This window comes from Numenius arquata, chromosome 14 (genome assembly GCF_964106895.1).
Source record: "Numenius arquata chromosome 14, bNumArq3.hap1.1, whole genome shotgun sequence".
In the NCBI taxonomy this organism is placed as follows: Eukaryota; Metazoa; Chordata; class Aves; order Charadriiformes; family Scolopacidae; genus Numenius; species Numenius arquata.
In genome coordinates this window covers 12,149,335-12,164,950 of record NC_133589.1, presented here as the reverse complement: position 1 = coordinate 12,164,950, position 15,616 = coordinate 12,149,335, and the positions used below count along the sequence as shown (strand labels likewise).

Genomic DNA, 15,616 nt, shown 5'->3' with positions numbered 1-15,616 from the left:
AATCCAAGCCATGGAGCTTAGAGCAGTGGAAGGTTTTGAGAATAAACTCATTTGTCTGTAAACGTGGAAAGAATGCTATCAAAACAATTAAGTGTACTTGTTAAAACATACAAGCTGTAGGATAGGGACAGGCATTTACTAAGTAAATGTAAGCATTAGGCTGCAGTAGATTAGAAGATACCAAGATCCCACTACCTGGTCTAGTGGGAGGTGTCCCTGCCCATGGCAGGGGAGTTGGAACTCAATGATCTTTAAGGTCCCTTCCAACTCTAACCATTCTATGATTCTAAGATACTAGTCCAATGTTTACATTTTTGGTAGCTACGTGGGCTGGTGGTGTGGAAGACTGACAGTTAAATCATACAATTCCCATGTGTTGAATTTCTGTATTATTTTAAAGATTTAAGAAGATGTACAGGGGAAAATACTTCTTAAAATGTGTTCTTCAGTAGTTGTATTCTATCCTCTTCCTACTGGTATTGTTTTTGCTTGGTGAAGTAAGCTGAATGAGCTTGATGCAAACTTATCACTTTTGGTCTTTCCCTAAAAGCTTTCCCAAGGATAATGGACAGCAGAAGATGCTGTTAATTACATTACACAATTATTAGTTGTCAGGTGAAAAAATCATGACCATAATTTAGTTACTGTTTACTTGCTAAAGGTTAGTAATACAGAATTAACTCAGCTTCCTGTTTCAAATGAGTTAGGTACTTATTGTGAAATGCTGACTCTTTTTCAGAGGATGAGACAAAATAATGAATCAGCTTCTACAGAAAAAAATGTTTTTCTTAAATTAGCTGGAAATTATGAAGTAGTTCTTAATTTTTTAAGAACATACTGAGCAAAAGGTAGATCTGATTTACATACTGTTTCCAAATGTTATTTATTCCTCCTTCCCACCCCCCAAAAAACCTCAAAAAGAACACCTTTTGTCTTTGCTTATCTTTTAGTCTAGCGAAATGCTGATCACTCCATTATAAAATTTAGTGGACTGCACTGCAGGTATTGTGCAGTTCATTACAGGTGTCCTTTTATTTATGACTTTTCATTTCTAAGGCAGTTACATTTACACAGAACACAAGGTATCTGTTTCTTGGAACACGTAGTTTAGACCATAGATTATTAATACTTCACTGTGTATAATTGTTTGTGATTTTCATTACATGTTTGTAATGCCAGATTAATTGCTTAAGTAGTGGTGCATGCTCTGTATATGTAATGATATCCAAGGTTTTAACTTCTTCCAGTGTGGGACTCAGGTTATAAATGGTTAAAAGAGTCCATATATAGAAAGGATGTAAAAAACAAACAAACAATAACCCATACCACAACTATTAGCCTGAAACTTATCTGCTTCAATTTGAATAGTGTTCTGAAATTGAAAGATGTAAAGCCTACTATAAAAAGTTTGGGTTTTTTTAAGAAGTATTACATTAAAATTATACTGTTGATTTAGAACATCACCCTTCAAATTTAAACTCATGTGCTGTTTTAAGGCATATTATTGTCCTTAACTGTAGAGTAAATAACTTAAAATACAAATTTATACTGACCGATATGAACTAAGGCAACAGTGGTACTAGACTGCTTGTCATGTGTGTGAAGCTGTTATTTGTTAATACATATACACATTCATATGTGTTTGCACACGGGCATATACAAGTAGAGAATAAAACTAAGTTCCATTGCCCTGCCCATGGAACCTGTGTGCTGCTGCTCTAGAGACCTTTATAGGAGAAGAAATCCTGATATGAGAATCTTTTCTTTTTCTATCAATTGTCTGATAACTCACATCTTAATTGTCAGAAGACTATCCACTACAATAAGCATAAACTCAAGTTTAAAATAAAAAATTTAGATTAAAAAACCCATTTAATTTTTATATCGGAAGATTAGAATTCTCCCTTGAGTCAGCATTAAGCTGTTTGAGAAGGTAAATGATGGTATTTCAAATAAAGAACAACATTTGACTGAATTGACTATATACTTACTTAGCTTTGACTCATTTAAAGGACTGGAGGTGCTGCTGCTTTGAGTGACTACTTACCGGTGCTTTTCCGCTTTCTTAATGGAAGGCAGCAGAGGTGCTTATTGCATCTTCAAGTTGATGGTTGTTAGACCTGTTCCAAAGTGGCACTGGTATCTGTGTCCACAAAATATGATCATGTTTCAGGTGTTTCCTTGGGAGGAGCTTTTCTTGTCAGTCAATTGCTAATATAAAACTGTGTGGCACAGATACAGATATTTGGATCTGATTCTCACAGCAAATAAATACTATTTGGTTTTAAGAAGTCCCTTGCTGAGTATCCATGGTTATTGGGTTGGTGTTAGCTGGTTTGTCCTTGTTTTCTTCTGTTGTTTTGGGTTTTTGGGACATTTACCTTTTTCCCTTCATCGCTTCTTCCCATCTACAACACTGTACGCTCTTTGTTCAAAGTCATCAGAGTTGTTTTGTTTAACCAACAAATTAAATTTTTCAGTTAAAATTTTTAATTTAAATATTTTTAAGGCTACTAACAAATACTCTGCATTCACGGGGGCCTTTGAGTGAAGTTCTCCATTTACATATGCATCAGTTTATATATTTTGGTTGGTAATACTTTTTAAACTGTTTATTACTGCTATATTTAAACTGTCTGAATTGAGGTAGTACAGTGGTGAAGTTCTAGTGTGTGTGGTAGCAAAAAGACATAGTTTCCAAACTTTTCCTGATAAAAATGTAACTGTCGTGCTACGAAGACCTGCATGTAAAACAAGGTCTTTGTCATTCTGCAGATACTTCCTCTCAGAAGAAGTTTTCTCCCCAGAAGTTTTTCTGATTTGCTCCCTGAATTGTCATATTCAGGAATTCATCACAGATTCTGTCCAGCTGAGAGACTTGGCAAGTGTGATTTCTCTTGCACAGAGCCTTTCACTCTGGTGTCAGAGTACAGTAACAGTGAAATAACATAATCTGTCTAGTGCTTCTCCAGTTCAAAGTTGTCATCCCTCAGACACTGAAGTTTATTTATATACTGCTTAATAAACAACACAGTTCATTTTTTTTTTTTTCTCTCCCTAGTATCACAGCTAGATTCTTTCTGTAAGATGTTCAACTTTTGACATAATTTTCCTAATGGCAAAGCAGACATCAGTGAACTGGATTTATTGATTTGAAAACTGATCTGTCTTAACATGCCAATGTTACAATCCAGATACTTGTTGCAAGCTGAAAATGAAGCACCCTGGATTTCTCCTCAGTTTATCTTACTTTCTCAATTCATGTGTATACAGTTCTGTATTTTTCCCCTCTTTCCAAGATCATTTTAAACCTCTTTGCCTTTTTTCTAAGTCTTCCTTTTTGTTCAGCAAATCTTGAAATATTTTTTTTTCTTTCATAAAAAGTCTGTAGCATTAATACTGTCTTTGAGACCTTTTTCTTTATCGGAAACAAGTGGTGAAAAATTCATCTTCTAAAGTGATAAGTATTTCTTGCAAGAACAGAGATTTTAAGCCACTCTTAGCAGTTATTCTTGCTCTCTTCTGCTGTTCCTGGTAGGAACAGTGCTTCCAGGCTTAAGAAGGGTGGTGACATCTTGTCCTGACCAAGAGCAGCAGGGACTAATATGTGAACTGAGATATTCTGACTTTCTACTGGATAAAAGAGAGATTGCAGACATACCAAGAAAGTAATTCTGAACCTCTGAAAGAGGGCTGTTTGTGAAGAGTAACAGAAGTAATAAATTTTAAACTGTTCAACAACATGGCCAACACGTAGCTTGTCAAAAACATTTTGGATAGTGTGGTGCAAATAATTTTTTCACAGGACTTACATAAAATTTGAAATGGCTTTGTAAACTCTGAGTATATTTGGGGAATATGTTTTAGGTCTGCCAAGATCATATATTTGTCTATAAACTCATTTCATTAAAGTGTAAAACTTTTTTATCTCTGAAGTTCTTCGCAATTAAAGACTGTCATATTAAGTAGTAAAACAGAATATCATACCAAATGGGCTAGATACTGTTTGAAAAACTTCTTTATGTGAAGTGGAAGGTGCAGCCTAATGCTTATCTTGGCCTGCCACCTATGCACAGAAGCTCTGTAGATTTCTAGAATTGTGATGACTGTAAATTATAGAATCATTAAAAATCAAGCCCTGAGGCAAGTCAAGTACATTTAGACCATCTCCTAAAGTAGCTGTTATGTTCATAAAGACTTCATATAATGCAATCTTTCCAGGCAAATAGTTGCCTGTGCTCATGCAATATTTTCACCTAATTTAAATCATCTTTGCTGCAAGCAGCTGAAGTCTTTGAACTCTTCTTCCTAAGCTATATTTTGTAAAAGTTGTATTTTCCTTGGAGAAAGTTCAGAGAAATCTCAGAGGTGTAGTGTCCAAACTGGTTACAAGCTTCATTTTGCATGAGGAAGAATTAAGCATTACTGTTAATCTCAGAAATGACACTACACTCTTTTGCAGCAGTGTCACATCAGTGAGCCATTCAGTCTGTGGTTCACTTTAATCCCCAGATCAAATTTCAATAGTACTGAAGTTTACTGAGCTTTAAAGTCTTTCATCTAAATGTCGTTGGGTGTCAGTTTTATAGCATAGCTGTAAGTGTTCTCGTAGCTCTCTGGAAATGTTTAACCACACTTTCTCTTCTGTTTTTGTCATAAAGGTTGACTGTAGCTTATGACCCTCAGCAGCTGTGAACTAGAAACGGTCATGTAAATGGGGTACATTCAGTTGTATAAACGTAAAAGATTCCTGTAATAGGTGCCTAATAAATGAGTAATTTTCCTTTCTGTTCTTTGATAAACTTTTACAGTAATGCTTTACTTTGTTTTTGTCAGTTCTAAAATGAAAAATTTCTGCTCTGGAAAACAACTTCTGCCCTTTGAATTCTTTACCCGAAGTACTGCATTTTTGTAGTCAGGCAGTTGAATTTGTACAGCAGTAATTGCAAGTACTTTAATCTGCTTGCTGTTGCGCTAAAAACTGTATGAATACCGGACAAAACCAAGTATTTGAGAACTTCACAACTCTGTTTGGTGTTGTGGCCTATATGTTGGGAATCACAAAAGATTATCCAAAAAATTCAGCAACATCACGTTACATATTTGGAGGGCTCCAAATCCAATTACTTCAGGTCTTGAGAAGAATAGGGCTGTTCGAGGAATTCGTATTGACTGAAATAAATATGTTGACGGAGTAATTGGATTAGAGAATGAAAGACACAACGAATAAAGGGTCTCAGGCCAAGAAGTAACCAGACATGTTCTAGAGCCTTGTTTTGAAATTGTTGAAAGTCTTAAGGGCTCATTAACACTGTGATAACACTTTATGTTTGTTATTGAAATGGCTTCAAAAAAGGTATCAGCTATAAGAGTTTATGCAATATAAAGGATAGGCCAATATAGTAAGCCCATCCTTGTTTAGTCGTACCAACTGTTTGAGAATTAATTCTTTCTCAGTTAATAGCTATATTCATAGGGATTTTCTTGTTTATTCTGTTTCTATGGCTTCAAAAAAACCATTGCATATATCTTATGCGTTATCTATTACTTCCCTGAAGCTAGTTCTGTTTTTCTAGGAATACACTTTGGTTCAAACAGAACTTTGTCCTGTGAAAGAACAGACTACCAATTGCGTAGTTTCATCAGTCAATTATTTTCACCACGGAGCTGCTGCCATTTGTAGTTTTTGTCTACTGGACTTGGCCCTGTATTAAATTACTTATCTGTTTGTACTATTTCTGTATGAACTAAAATCTTCCTGCCTCACAAGTATTCTTTAAACTAAGTTAGTTGAGTTAAGCTTTTTGTTTGGTTTTTTTGAGGGGGGAAAAAAAAAGTATTTCTAATTTTCATGTCATTTTTAGTTGTGGTGGTCTTTCAAGTTTCTTTCAGCCTGCTTCTTTAAAACTGTGTGTACTTCAGCTGGCCCAGCGTTACAGTAATGCACCAGTGTAAAGCAGAGGTATTGCCCCATTGTGTACATTCAGAGATCATTCCTGCCATTTTATTGTAGAAATACAATCACTTTGTTATCAACTGTAATCCCAAGTCTCGTTCAGAGTAGTTAAATTCTGGCTACAGTCCTTCCTACTAGAAGGCTTCTGTTTTTTGTTCCCTGATGTATATAACATCACACATTTCAGAACAATCAAATATGTTTGGGTGTTTTATGCCTATATTCACAGGCCAGTTCAGAATAAATGACACTTGGATTATCCTAGTTTTCCCGTGACATAGAAACATTGATAATAACTTCAAGCTTTCCAGTTATAAAGAAAAAGGTGGAATAACTTAGAAAGTAATTTCTGAAGGGATGTAGTAGACCTATATCTCCATTACCATTTCTAGATGTGTATGTATACAATATATGAATACAGGCACATTTTTGCATCAAAAAATTTAGATAATCCTTTTAATGCATTTAATATATATTGTTATCTTTTATTGTTCAGATTATTAGAATGTCATTGGTACAACAATATTGGAGTAGGATTCTGTGGGCTAAACATAGCCTACGTTGCCAGTTTAGATGTCCTGTGATTTTTCTGCCTGGTGTCTCAGCTTCTTCTCTAGAAAGGAATAAATCTCCAATAGCCTCCTGTAGTAATATTTGCTAATCCTGTATGGATTTCTTGAGCCTTTTAGGGCATATGAGAAGGTAATAACAATCAGTCTTTATGCAACTGAAACATCCTCTAGGTATTGCAGAAAAGTAGCACTGTTGCATTTATTGATTAAACTTGGTTTTCTCAAATTTCAAAAGCTTGCACTGAATTCACACTGGATTAGCATTAATTTTCCTCTTTTAATTGTATTAGAGTTCCATATTTGCTCCCTTTCTCTCCTGCCACCCAATCAATTTTGAATGGATCCTGCTGGTAAAGGGTAATTGGTAGAATCATAGAAATGTTAGCTGGAAGGACTTCTTGGTTGGGGGGGGGGGGGCTTGGGGGTAAGAGGAGGTTGGTTTGGGGAGGATTGTTTGTTTGGGGGTTTTGAAACTTTAAAAACTGGTGATAGAAATTCTACAACCTTTCTGGGTAACCTGCTGTGCTGTATTCTGCACAAAAGAATTTTCTCCACCTCCCAAATCATAATTTATGGCTGTTGTACCTAGTTGTATGACCTGCAACTATGAAGAGGTCTGTACTTCCACTTGTAGCTTATATGTATCCCACAGATGTTTCTAATATGAAATATGGTGTTAACTACTTGCTGGATGTTTGGATAAGTAAATTTGGTTTACTGTTTAGTATAACCTGCAGCCTCATTCCTATCCATTTAGCTAATTCTTCTAGTTTTATTTTCAGTTGTTGATTTTATTTTTTTTTTTAAATTTATTGGAAAACTAAAGAGAAGAAAAACAGTAGTCAGATATTTTTTTCCATTGTTTTCCGTTGAAGATAGAGTTGAACTTTAGCAGGATTATTTTTAATGCATTTTGTAAATAATGTGAAAAATGCTACAGCTGGGTTTGAAATGCAAGACCACCGAACAGCAGTGTTCAGTATGGAGATACTGCTCAAAGTATTAGAGGTACATTGGATTCTGTGTGTCAGAATAGCTCCCTTCAGAAAGCTATAAAAAAATGTGAATAAGGTGGCAGCCTTTATGGAAGTTACTTACCTTACTGTAAATTATACCATTTATCAAACCGCTTTCAGTATGTAGACGTGTAAAAAGTACAGCATACTTAAAAATAATACGTGTATGTGGAATAGGAGGGGAAAAAAGCCTCATACATCTTAACAGCAGTTGAGGCCTCCAAACTGCTGTGTCTATCAATGCCTTAGCAATACTAAGGAATGGGAGTGCTAAGGAGAAATGAGTATGTTGAAAAACTATGGCTAAGGTAGAAGCAAACTGTAGAACCCATTGCTTTCAAATTGCTTTTACAAACAAACAAAAAACCCAAACCAAACCAAAACAAAAAAACCCAATCAAAACTATTGGAGGAAATAGTTAAAAGGCTGCAACTTAGCTGGCTAAATCCATCAAATTGTGTGGAGTACCATCTAGAATTACAAAGACGATGAACTCAGTAGGACAGCATGCGTGGTCATAGAATCTTTTACTTGCTGTAAACTGTACTAGATGAGAGAGAAAAAAGGCCTGCGTGTATTAAGTATGTGAGTGAAAGTACCAATGTGAAGCAAAGGAAAAAGCAACTCGAGTAAGATTAGCAAAGATCTGCTAGGAGGTGTCAGTGCCAGTTTATGGGTTGCTCAGACTTCCGCTGATATAAAGAAGGCGATTTAGTCACTTTTCAAGAATGATGGGTTTGAACTGAGATGGGTGCAGTGAGGAGATGCAGGAGGATCAAGGAATGGCGTATGTCCTTCTTGAGATCTCTATTTTGGGGCTTGTTTGAGGGGTCCTACAGTAATGGTTAAGAGAGGGTATGTTTATTCAATATAAATGAATAAAATGGGTGGGTAAAGGATAAAGGAAAAAGCGTCACCTCATCTAACAGATACTGGCAAAAAACTGATACAATTTACCTGGAGAGTCCATATAGTCTTGAAAGGTGAAAGGCTTCCAACAGAGTAGTCAGGTTTCAGACCTGTAGAAATCTAACTTGTCTCAGACTGGAGCCTAAGTTTATAATGAGGTAGGTGTAATTGCCTGCAGTGGTGTAGGACTGCATTTGTGGTCTTTCCACAAGACTTTTTGAGACTTCCAATTAGTGAGAGAAATCAACACTGTTGCAATTTCACCCCTGAAATGAAGTAACTTTTTATAGTAAAAGGTAATTCAGGTGGTAAGAGAAAGCAAGGTCATATAGTACACATACCTTGTGAGATATCTGAACTACTGCTGTTAGAATATATCCTGCACTTCATATGTAACTTTAAATATGATAGGGAAATGCAGAATATTTCTTAACAAAAAACCAAAACAAACCAAAAACAAACAACCCAACCTTGAATGACTTCACACATATTGTAAAGACGATTACACTTTTATAAATTATGTTACATAAAACAACCAAAACCCAGAATTCTTAATGTCACTAGCTATGTAACTTTTTTCCTTCCTTCCTTCCTTCAGATAACAGTGATCTAATTGCTTGTACAGTCATAACAAAGGATGGGGGTCAGGTTCAAAGATTCCTGGCTGTGGATATTTACCAGATGAGTTTGGTTGAGCCAGATGTTGCCAGACTTGGATGGGGAGTAGTTAAGTTTGCAGGCCTTTTGCAGGTAAGAGAAGTTTTAATCTGGGTGGTTACTTTTTCTCAGCTGAAAATCTACATTTATGTTGGATAAATAGTAATACCAATATTAGCATATATATTTAAGCTCTGTAGCATACTTGCTTGTTTCTTTTGTTACTAGTCTTTTTTTCTAGCTCCTGCCTTTTAAACTATTTCTGATTTTCTGACGAGGTTTACATACCTATCTAGAAGCATACTTGAAAATGAGGTAACTTCCCCAATATATATTGGGGTGTGTTCATTTTAACACTGAAATCATATATGATGAGGATTGATTCCCAAGCACACTCCTTAAGTGTCACGGTAATGAACTCTCCTAGAGTTCTGATCTTCCTTCTGATAGGAAGGGTAGGTGACAGGCTGTAACTTCAAAATGTTCTGTGCTCATCTAATTGATTTCAAAAGCTTTTAAAAGTTTCTCTGATTTATGTCTCTTTCTTGCCTTAGCTAACGCTTTTGTATTTCCTGAAAATTTGCTATGCTCAAATAAGTTAATTGAATTTTAAATTGACTTAATCTCTATAAGTACCAATTTCTGAAAAACTAAATCCAAGGTTGTACATACTCCTTGCGTACTCCTTTTTATTTTTTTTAAATGCGGAAACTGGGTTTTTAGGAGCTTTAGCGGGGCATTCATAGGGTTTTCTTTTAATGTTGATATTTAATCTATATTTTTAAAATGCTAACTTGTTCCTTAGCTACTTGTCTCCTGTTTCTTTTTAGGATATGCAGGTGACGGGAGTAGAGGATGACAGTAGAGCTCTGAACATAATAATTCATAAGCCTGCCTCAAGTCCTCATTCCAAGCCCTTCCCTATCCTTCAAGCTACATTTATTTTTTCTGATCACATTCGCTGCATTATTGCAAAACAACGTCTTGCAAAAGGCCGTATCCAAGCTCGACGTATGAAAATGCAGAGAATAGCAGGTAAATGGTTATTTTGAAATGATTCTGAGAAACAAGACTTGTATGTCGCAGGAAGTCGCTCTGTAACATAAGGATGTATTCGTTTCCAAGCAATAGATTTTTGGAGCGAAATATGTGTTTTCATGTTTAATAATAGACACATCAAAGAAAGGATGAAAAAGAAGGAATGCCATCTTGTTACTACTAGCTGCCAATCATTTCACAAAACTCAGCATTTTTCTTGAAATATGATTCAGTGATGTAAAACTCAAATGCCCTACTTGGGAAGCAGATATTCTACTGCCTTAGCGCTAAATTAGAGCTCAGCTTGCCCAAGTCTTGAATTGGATGGTGTCCTGATGGTGTTGATGATGATGTTTAATGCTTGGATGTGGTGATGGTGAGCAATCCGAAATAAGTGGAGTATCAGCAGCTAGATTTCTGTATTTGGAGGAAATGCATGTGATCAGACGAAGGAAAGAGTTAATTTGAGTAAATAACAAAGAGTGATTAAAGATTACTTGAATATTGAGTGGGTGAAGAATAAATTGAAGTTTAGCAGTAGAGGGAATGGATTGGTGAATAAAGGAAAGGAAACTCTGAAATACAGGAAGAAAAACAGGTGGGCAAATGAAAAAGGACACCAGCTATCTCAGTTCCGTGGATTGTCCAAGACCAATAATGAACCACTGACAAATGTGAAAAACAAAGTCATAGCTGGTATTAAAATTATTGAGTTGGCCAGAGAGTTATTCTGATTATAGATGGTTTAAGACTATTTTAGTATCTCATTCTTTAGGAAGCTAACTAAAAAGCGTTTTGCGTTTTGCATTACAAAATAGATATGTTATACTCTTATGGCTTCATGTTAAAAAATAAAGCAAGTTTGAGGTTTATACAGGTCTATTTTAATATTAAGATTTTAGGTTGAACAGTAATGCAAAGGCTTTTTTTTTTTTCCAGTTTTAAAGCAGATTGTCTCTTTAAATGGCTTTCTGCACTGTTCAGCTGTAACTAATAAATTACTTTATTTGTACAGGGAAAAACTGAAGATGTTTTTTAAAAAACTCCTATGGCTTGTTTAATGCAAGGAGCTTACTGTAATCCTTTTTTCTCCTCCACTCTATTTAGAGGCTTCCTTAGTGTAAATGGGATGTGGACAGCAATGATAGAAAAGGTTGCCAGAAGTGTTGTCTCTCTTCTTTTCCATTGCAATTGCAACTATAATTAAGAGATAAATGCAGGCAGGTTTTGTTAAACAATCTGGTTTTGTCTTAAGATCCTGAGCAAACTATAAATTTTATTTTCACCTACTCTTCCTTTTATGTATTTTTGAATAACAAAAAATATCAATTGTGATTAAACATAGCTCTCCTGGATCTTCCTGTTCAGCCTTCGACTGAAGTTGTTATGGGTTTCGGACACAGCTCTGCAGCCCAGCACCTTCCATTTAGATTTTATGATCAGTCACGCCGTGGTAGCAGTGACCCTACAGTGCAACGCTCTGTTTTTGCATCTGTTGACAAAGTTCCAGGTGAGATTAGCATTCATTATCAAGCAAACTTTCTTTGTGATTTGTATCTGCAAAAGCTGAACTCTAACTTTTATAAGCAATGAAAAGCTTACTGTTGTATGTTTCTGAACCCACAATTCCAGGATGAGGCTTAGGGAAAAACTAGTAATACCTGGGCATGTATTCCAGGTACCTCGTGAGCAATAACCATGGCGGTTTCTCTAAATACACTGGAAGTGTCTTAATACTTTGCTTTCCTTTACAAATTGAGTCATGTTCCGTGTACTCAGTATTTATGCAACACTTCTCTCAGTTGTGCATAGTTCCTCCTTTCATTTGGTTATGATAATTTTCTTGTCAGTTTGTAAAAATAACTGGGATATTGTGCACTGCCTTGTTTACCTTGGAGCTAGTGAGATGGAAAAGGGCCACAGCTAATCCCAATTCCAAGTTAATGTTTTAGGAGTAAAGGAATGATTCTAAATCAATGAGCTCTTTGCTCTTTTTTCTCCTTATTGTCTATTTCACAAATTCAATTCTGTGCAGAGTTTTTTTTCCAGATGGTAAACTTTTCTCCTTTTGGATTGAGTAATTTTAAAGTTGAATCTCATATTGCTTGAAAGTAGTTAATTTTGCTGTATTATACAAAAAGATGCAATCTTGTTACTACTAGCTGCCAGTCATTTCACAAAACTCAGCATTTCACTTGAAATGTGATTCAGCGATTCAAAATTCAAATGCCCTAGTTAGAAAGCAGATGTTCTACTGCCTTAGAACTAAATTGGAGCTCACTTGCCCAAGTCCTGAGTCTGGCAAACAGAAATCAAAAGCATTTACATTGTTGGTCGGGTTTTTCAAAAGACCTGTATCTTGTATGATGGTATTTCCTTATTTGATGTGACTTCCATGGAAAAGGCGTGTTTGAAAAGATGCCAGCATTACTGATTCAGAATTAACCTTCTCTAAGAAGAGTGTGCTTGTGTTCATAACAAGTGACTTCATCTATTCTTTTTTTTTTTTTTTTTTTTTGGCAGGGGGTGGGAGGTGTTGGGGGTGGTACAATGTGATAGCTTGTTCAACAACCACATACTTACTTTGAATTCCAGGAAATGGAAACTTCCACTGTGTGCACTTACAAATCCAAAGGAAAAAGTGTTTTGAAGCTTTTATTTGATACCAAGCATGAGAAAACAGCCACAGAACACGAAGTTTTTCAGATGCTGCATTTTTGAAATGCATTTTATGATAGCCAGCAATATAATAAAAATGGATTAATATATTGTTTTGCATCTGATTCCAAAATAAAAATCAAATGCCTCTTCCTTCTCCCCTTATCTTCACTAATAGAATGAATGAGGTTTCCTAGTTCTGGGTGATTTTCATAGGAATCTGTTTGTGGTTATCCCTTAATCAGGCTTGGAGGGATTTTTACTTTAAAAGAAAGATTTTGTGCATTTAAAAAATTTATTAAAAAAGTTGCAGTTAAATTACTAACTTCATGTTTCAAACCAGGCTGGATGGGGGTTTGAGCAACCTGGTCTAGCGGGAGGTGTCCCTGCCCATGGCAGGGGAGGTTGGAACTCTATGATCTTTAAGGTCCCTTCCAATTCTAACCATTCTATATATTCATTTCTTTATGCTACAACTTTAAGTGGTGTTTAAGGGTTCTGACAAGCTCATATAATCTGTGAGAAACCCAATAATAGAAACATGTTAATTTGATTATACTTGTAAGAAACAAGTTATGCTTTCCCTTGGTGATGGTGGGCTTTGTTGATTTAAAGGAGAGCTGTGGTTTTGGCAACATTTTTAAAAGATTAATCACTTTTTTCTTAGTAGGACCATGTCAGTGCTGTAAATGCAGCATGGTTGTTAAGAAATTGACAGTGATAAAAAAGTTTTCAGCCCTTCTGCAAATTTCCCTCTGTGGAGAATTTTAGTACAACTATTGAATCAGTTCATTAATCCTTCTTCTCAATTAATTTAGAATTTTCAAGAACACTTATTTCAGTCTGCTCCGATTTGGTTTCTGTTGTATTTCACTAGAGAGCATGCAGTTACCTTATTGTAGTCAAGCTGTGCTTCACTTTGCTTTATTGTTTCATGGTCCAAATTTAAAATCTGTTTTGAAAGCACTTCTTGATATCTGGGGGAAAGGGGTGAGGGTTGTTGCAGCTTAAAACCAGATTTTGTGCAAGACAGGTGAAAGAGTATATCAGACCATGCTTCCAAACATCCCTGTTAATACGCTTTATAAAAAGTACAGGTTATGCAAATGCAGTGAGTTGGTGTAATCATCCCAGACAACTGGCCTGATAAACTGGGCAGTTCTTATCAGAGGAGAACAGAAGCAAAATCCTTCACTTGATCAATTTTATCATCATGAAGTCATGACCATGAATATACTTCAGGGTCTGTTTTAGGTTAATGGCCCTTGCCAGTACATTAGAGCATTTTAGGGAATAGTTTAGTTGGCTGGACTGTTCACCATCTTCTATAACAGCTAGGTATTCATATGATACTTTTGAAGCACTCTTAATGTAAATAATTACATTTTTTTCAAAGAAGGGAGCAGGTTTGCTAGGTGTCTTGTGAACATAGGTCTTATACTGAAAGCAAATAAATAATCACTTCCTCTCCAAACTCAAATATTAGTTTTAAATGCCAGCTGTATACTGAGATTTATAGGCACAGTGTGTCTTAAGGGAAATATTAACGGCTTCCTGCAAAACATACATCTAAATATTTTAACAAGTGTGGTTGCTTTCCTATGAGAATATTTACTTTGGAAAGCAAAATAAATCAATAAATCTATCTTACTATTTTCTCCATTGTTAATACCTTAGTATATGATAATTATAATAATATTTTTTTAGGGGAAAGCTGGAAAAAACTTGTTGATATTAGCCATTGCAAGCAAAGCATAACCATCTTAATTTTAAAATCTGAAGGAAGAAAAATGGTCTTTTATAGCTTTGTAGCCCTTTAAATGAAAAAGAAAATGTAGGCGAGAATTCTATATGAAGTTTGCATCACTTGAGAATAGGAAAACCTTAAACAAAGCCTGAGAATTGTTCAAGCAGTGTTTGGAGTTGTTAAATTTTTTTCACATAAAACTGATTTTAACTTTTTCAAATATTAACTCTGAAAGCACACTATATACTCTAAAAAATGATGTGGCCTTCTTTAGGAGGTCACCACAGGTAGGCATAAAATCGTAGGTTTTTAAAAATAAAATTAAAGTGTATAACCTTTTGGAATTAATTGCCTTCTCCATCCACACTAAGAAAGCAGGTCCTTTTGATCAAAGTACTAACGAGGGGCTTGACATTCACAGGTGATGAGCATCTGCACTTGTTAACTAATTTTATGAGGTTAGATTGCTCAATGTGTTTGTCATATTTTGGAACTGTACTGTGGAATTCTGATCAACCCTTTCACGTTTGTCATCAGTCACAGCTACCATAGGAACATCAGACTGGGATAGTTTACTTAAGTAGTACTAAGTTTCTTCTAGTGTGAGATGGTTGAAGTGTCCTGTGCTCCATAATTCTAGAATAAGGTTGCTTTTATAGCCCATAAGTGTATTTAAAGTATTCTTAATTCCTTTGTTCTGTGCAAGAATAATGGAGTACAACTGCTAACTCAGTTTATCACCTCAGTTTGTTTTTCTAATTAATAGTCTCTGAACCATTTCAAGTTTGATACTTAGTTATGTCTGCTGTTTTAAAGACCCAACTCTGCTGCCTTTTTTATGCCTATTTACATTGCCTGGTCATCAGAATTGTGGGCCATGAACTAGATACTAATCTTCCTGTCATCATCAGAATAATCTTCAACTAAATCATTTCTGTGCAGAAGTATTCAAGCAGAAGTACTTAATTAGGGTAGTTTGACAGCACTAAGATTACAGAAGATACAACTAACTTGATGTATGTAATGTGAATTACTGCTTGTGTAAGAAATGAAAGATGCCATT

The 15,616-nt window shown here is 35.5% G+C and overlaps 1 protein-coding gene across 3 annotated transcripts in view; it reads left to right on the top strand.

Annotated features, from left to right (window-relative positions):
* Positions 1-15,616, top strand: part of CLEC16A (C-type lectin domain containing 16A) — a 76,247-nt gene that overhangs the window by 43,908 nt on the left and 16,723 nt on the right. For all 3 annotated transcript variants that reach the window (XM_074158421.1, XM_074158420.1, XM_074158419.1), the window contains 3 exons: positions 9,052-9,203; positions 9,941-10,145; positions 11,494-11,658. In XM_074158421.1, coding sequence (XP_074014522.1) covers positions 9,052-9,203; positions 9,941-10,145; positions 11,494-11,658 — 522 coding nt within the window. The remainder of the gene's footprint in view (positions 1-9,051; positions 9,204-9,940; positions 10,146-11,493; positions 11,659-15,616) is intronic.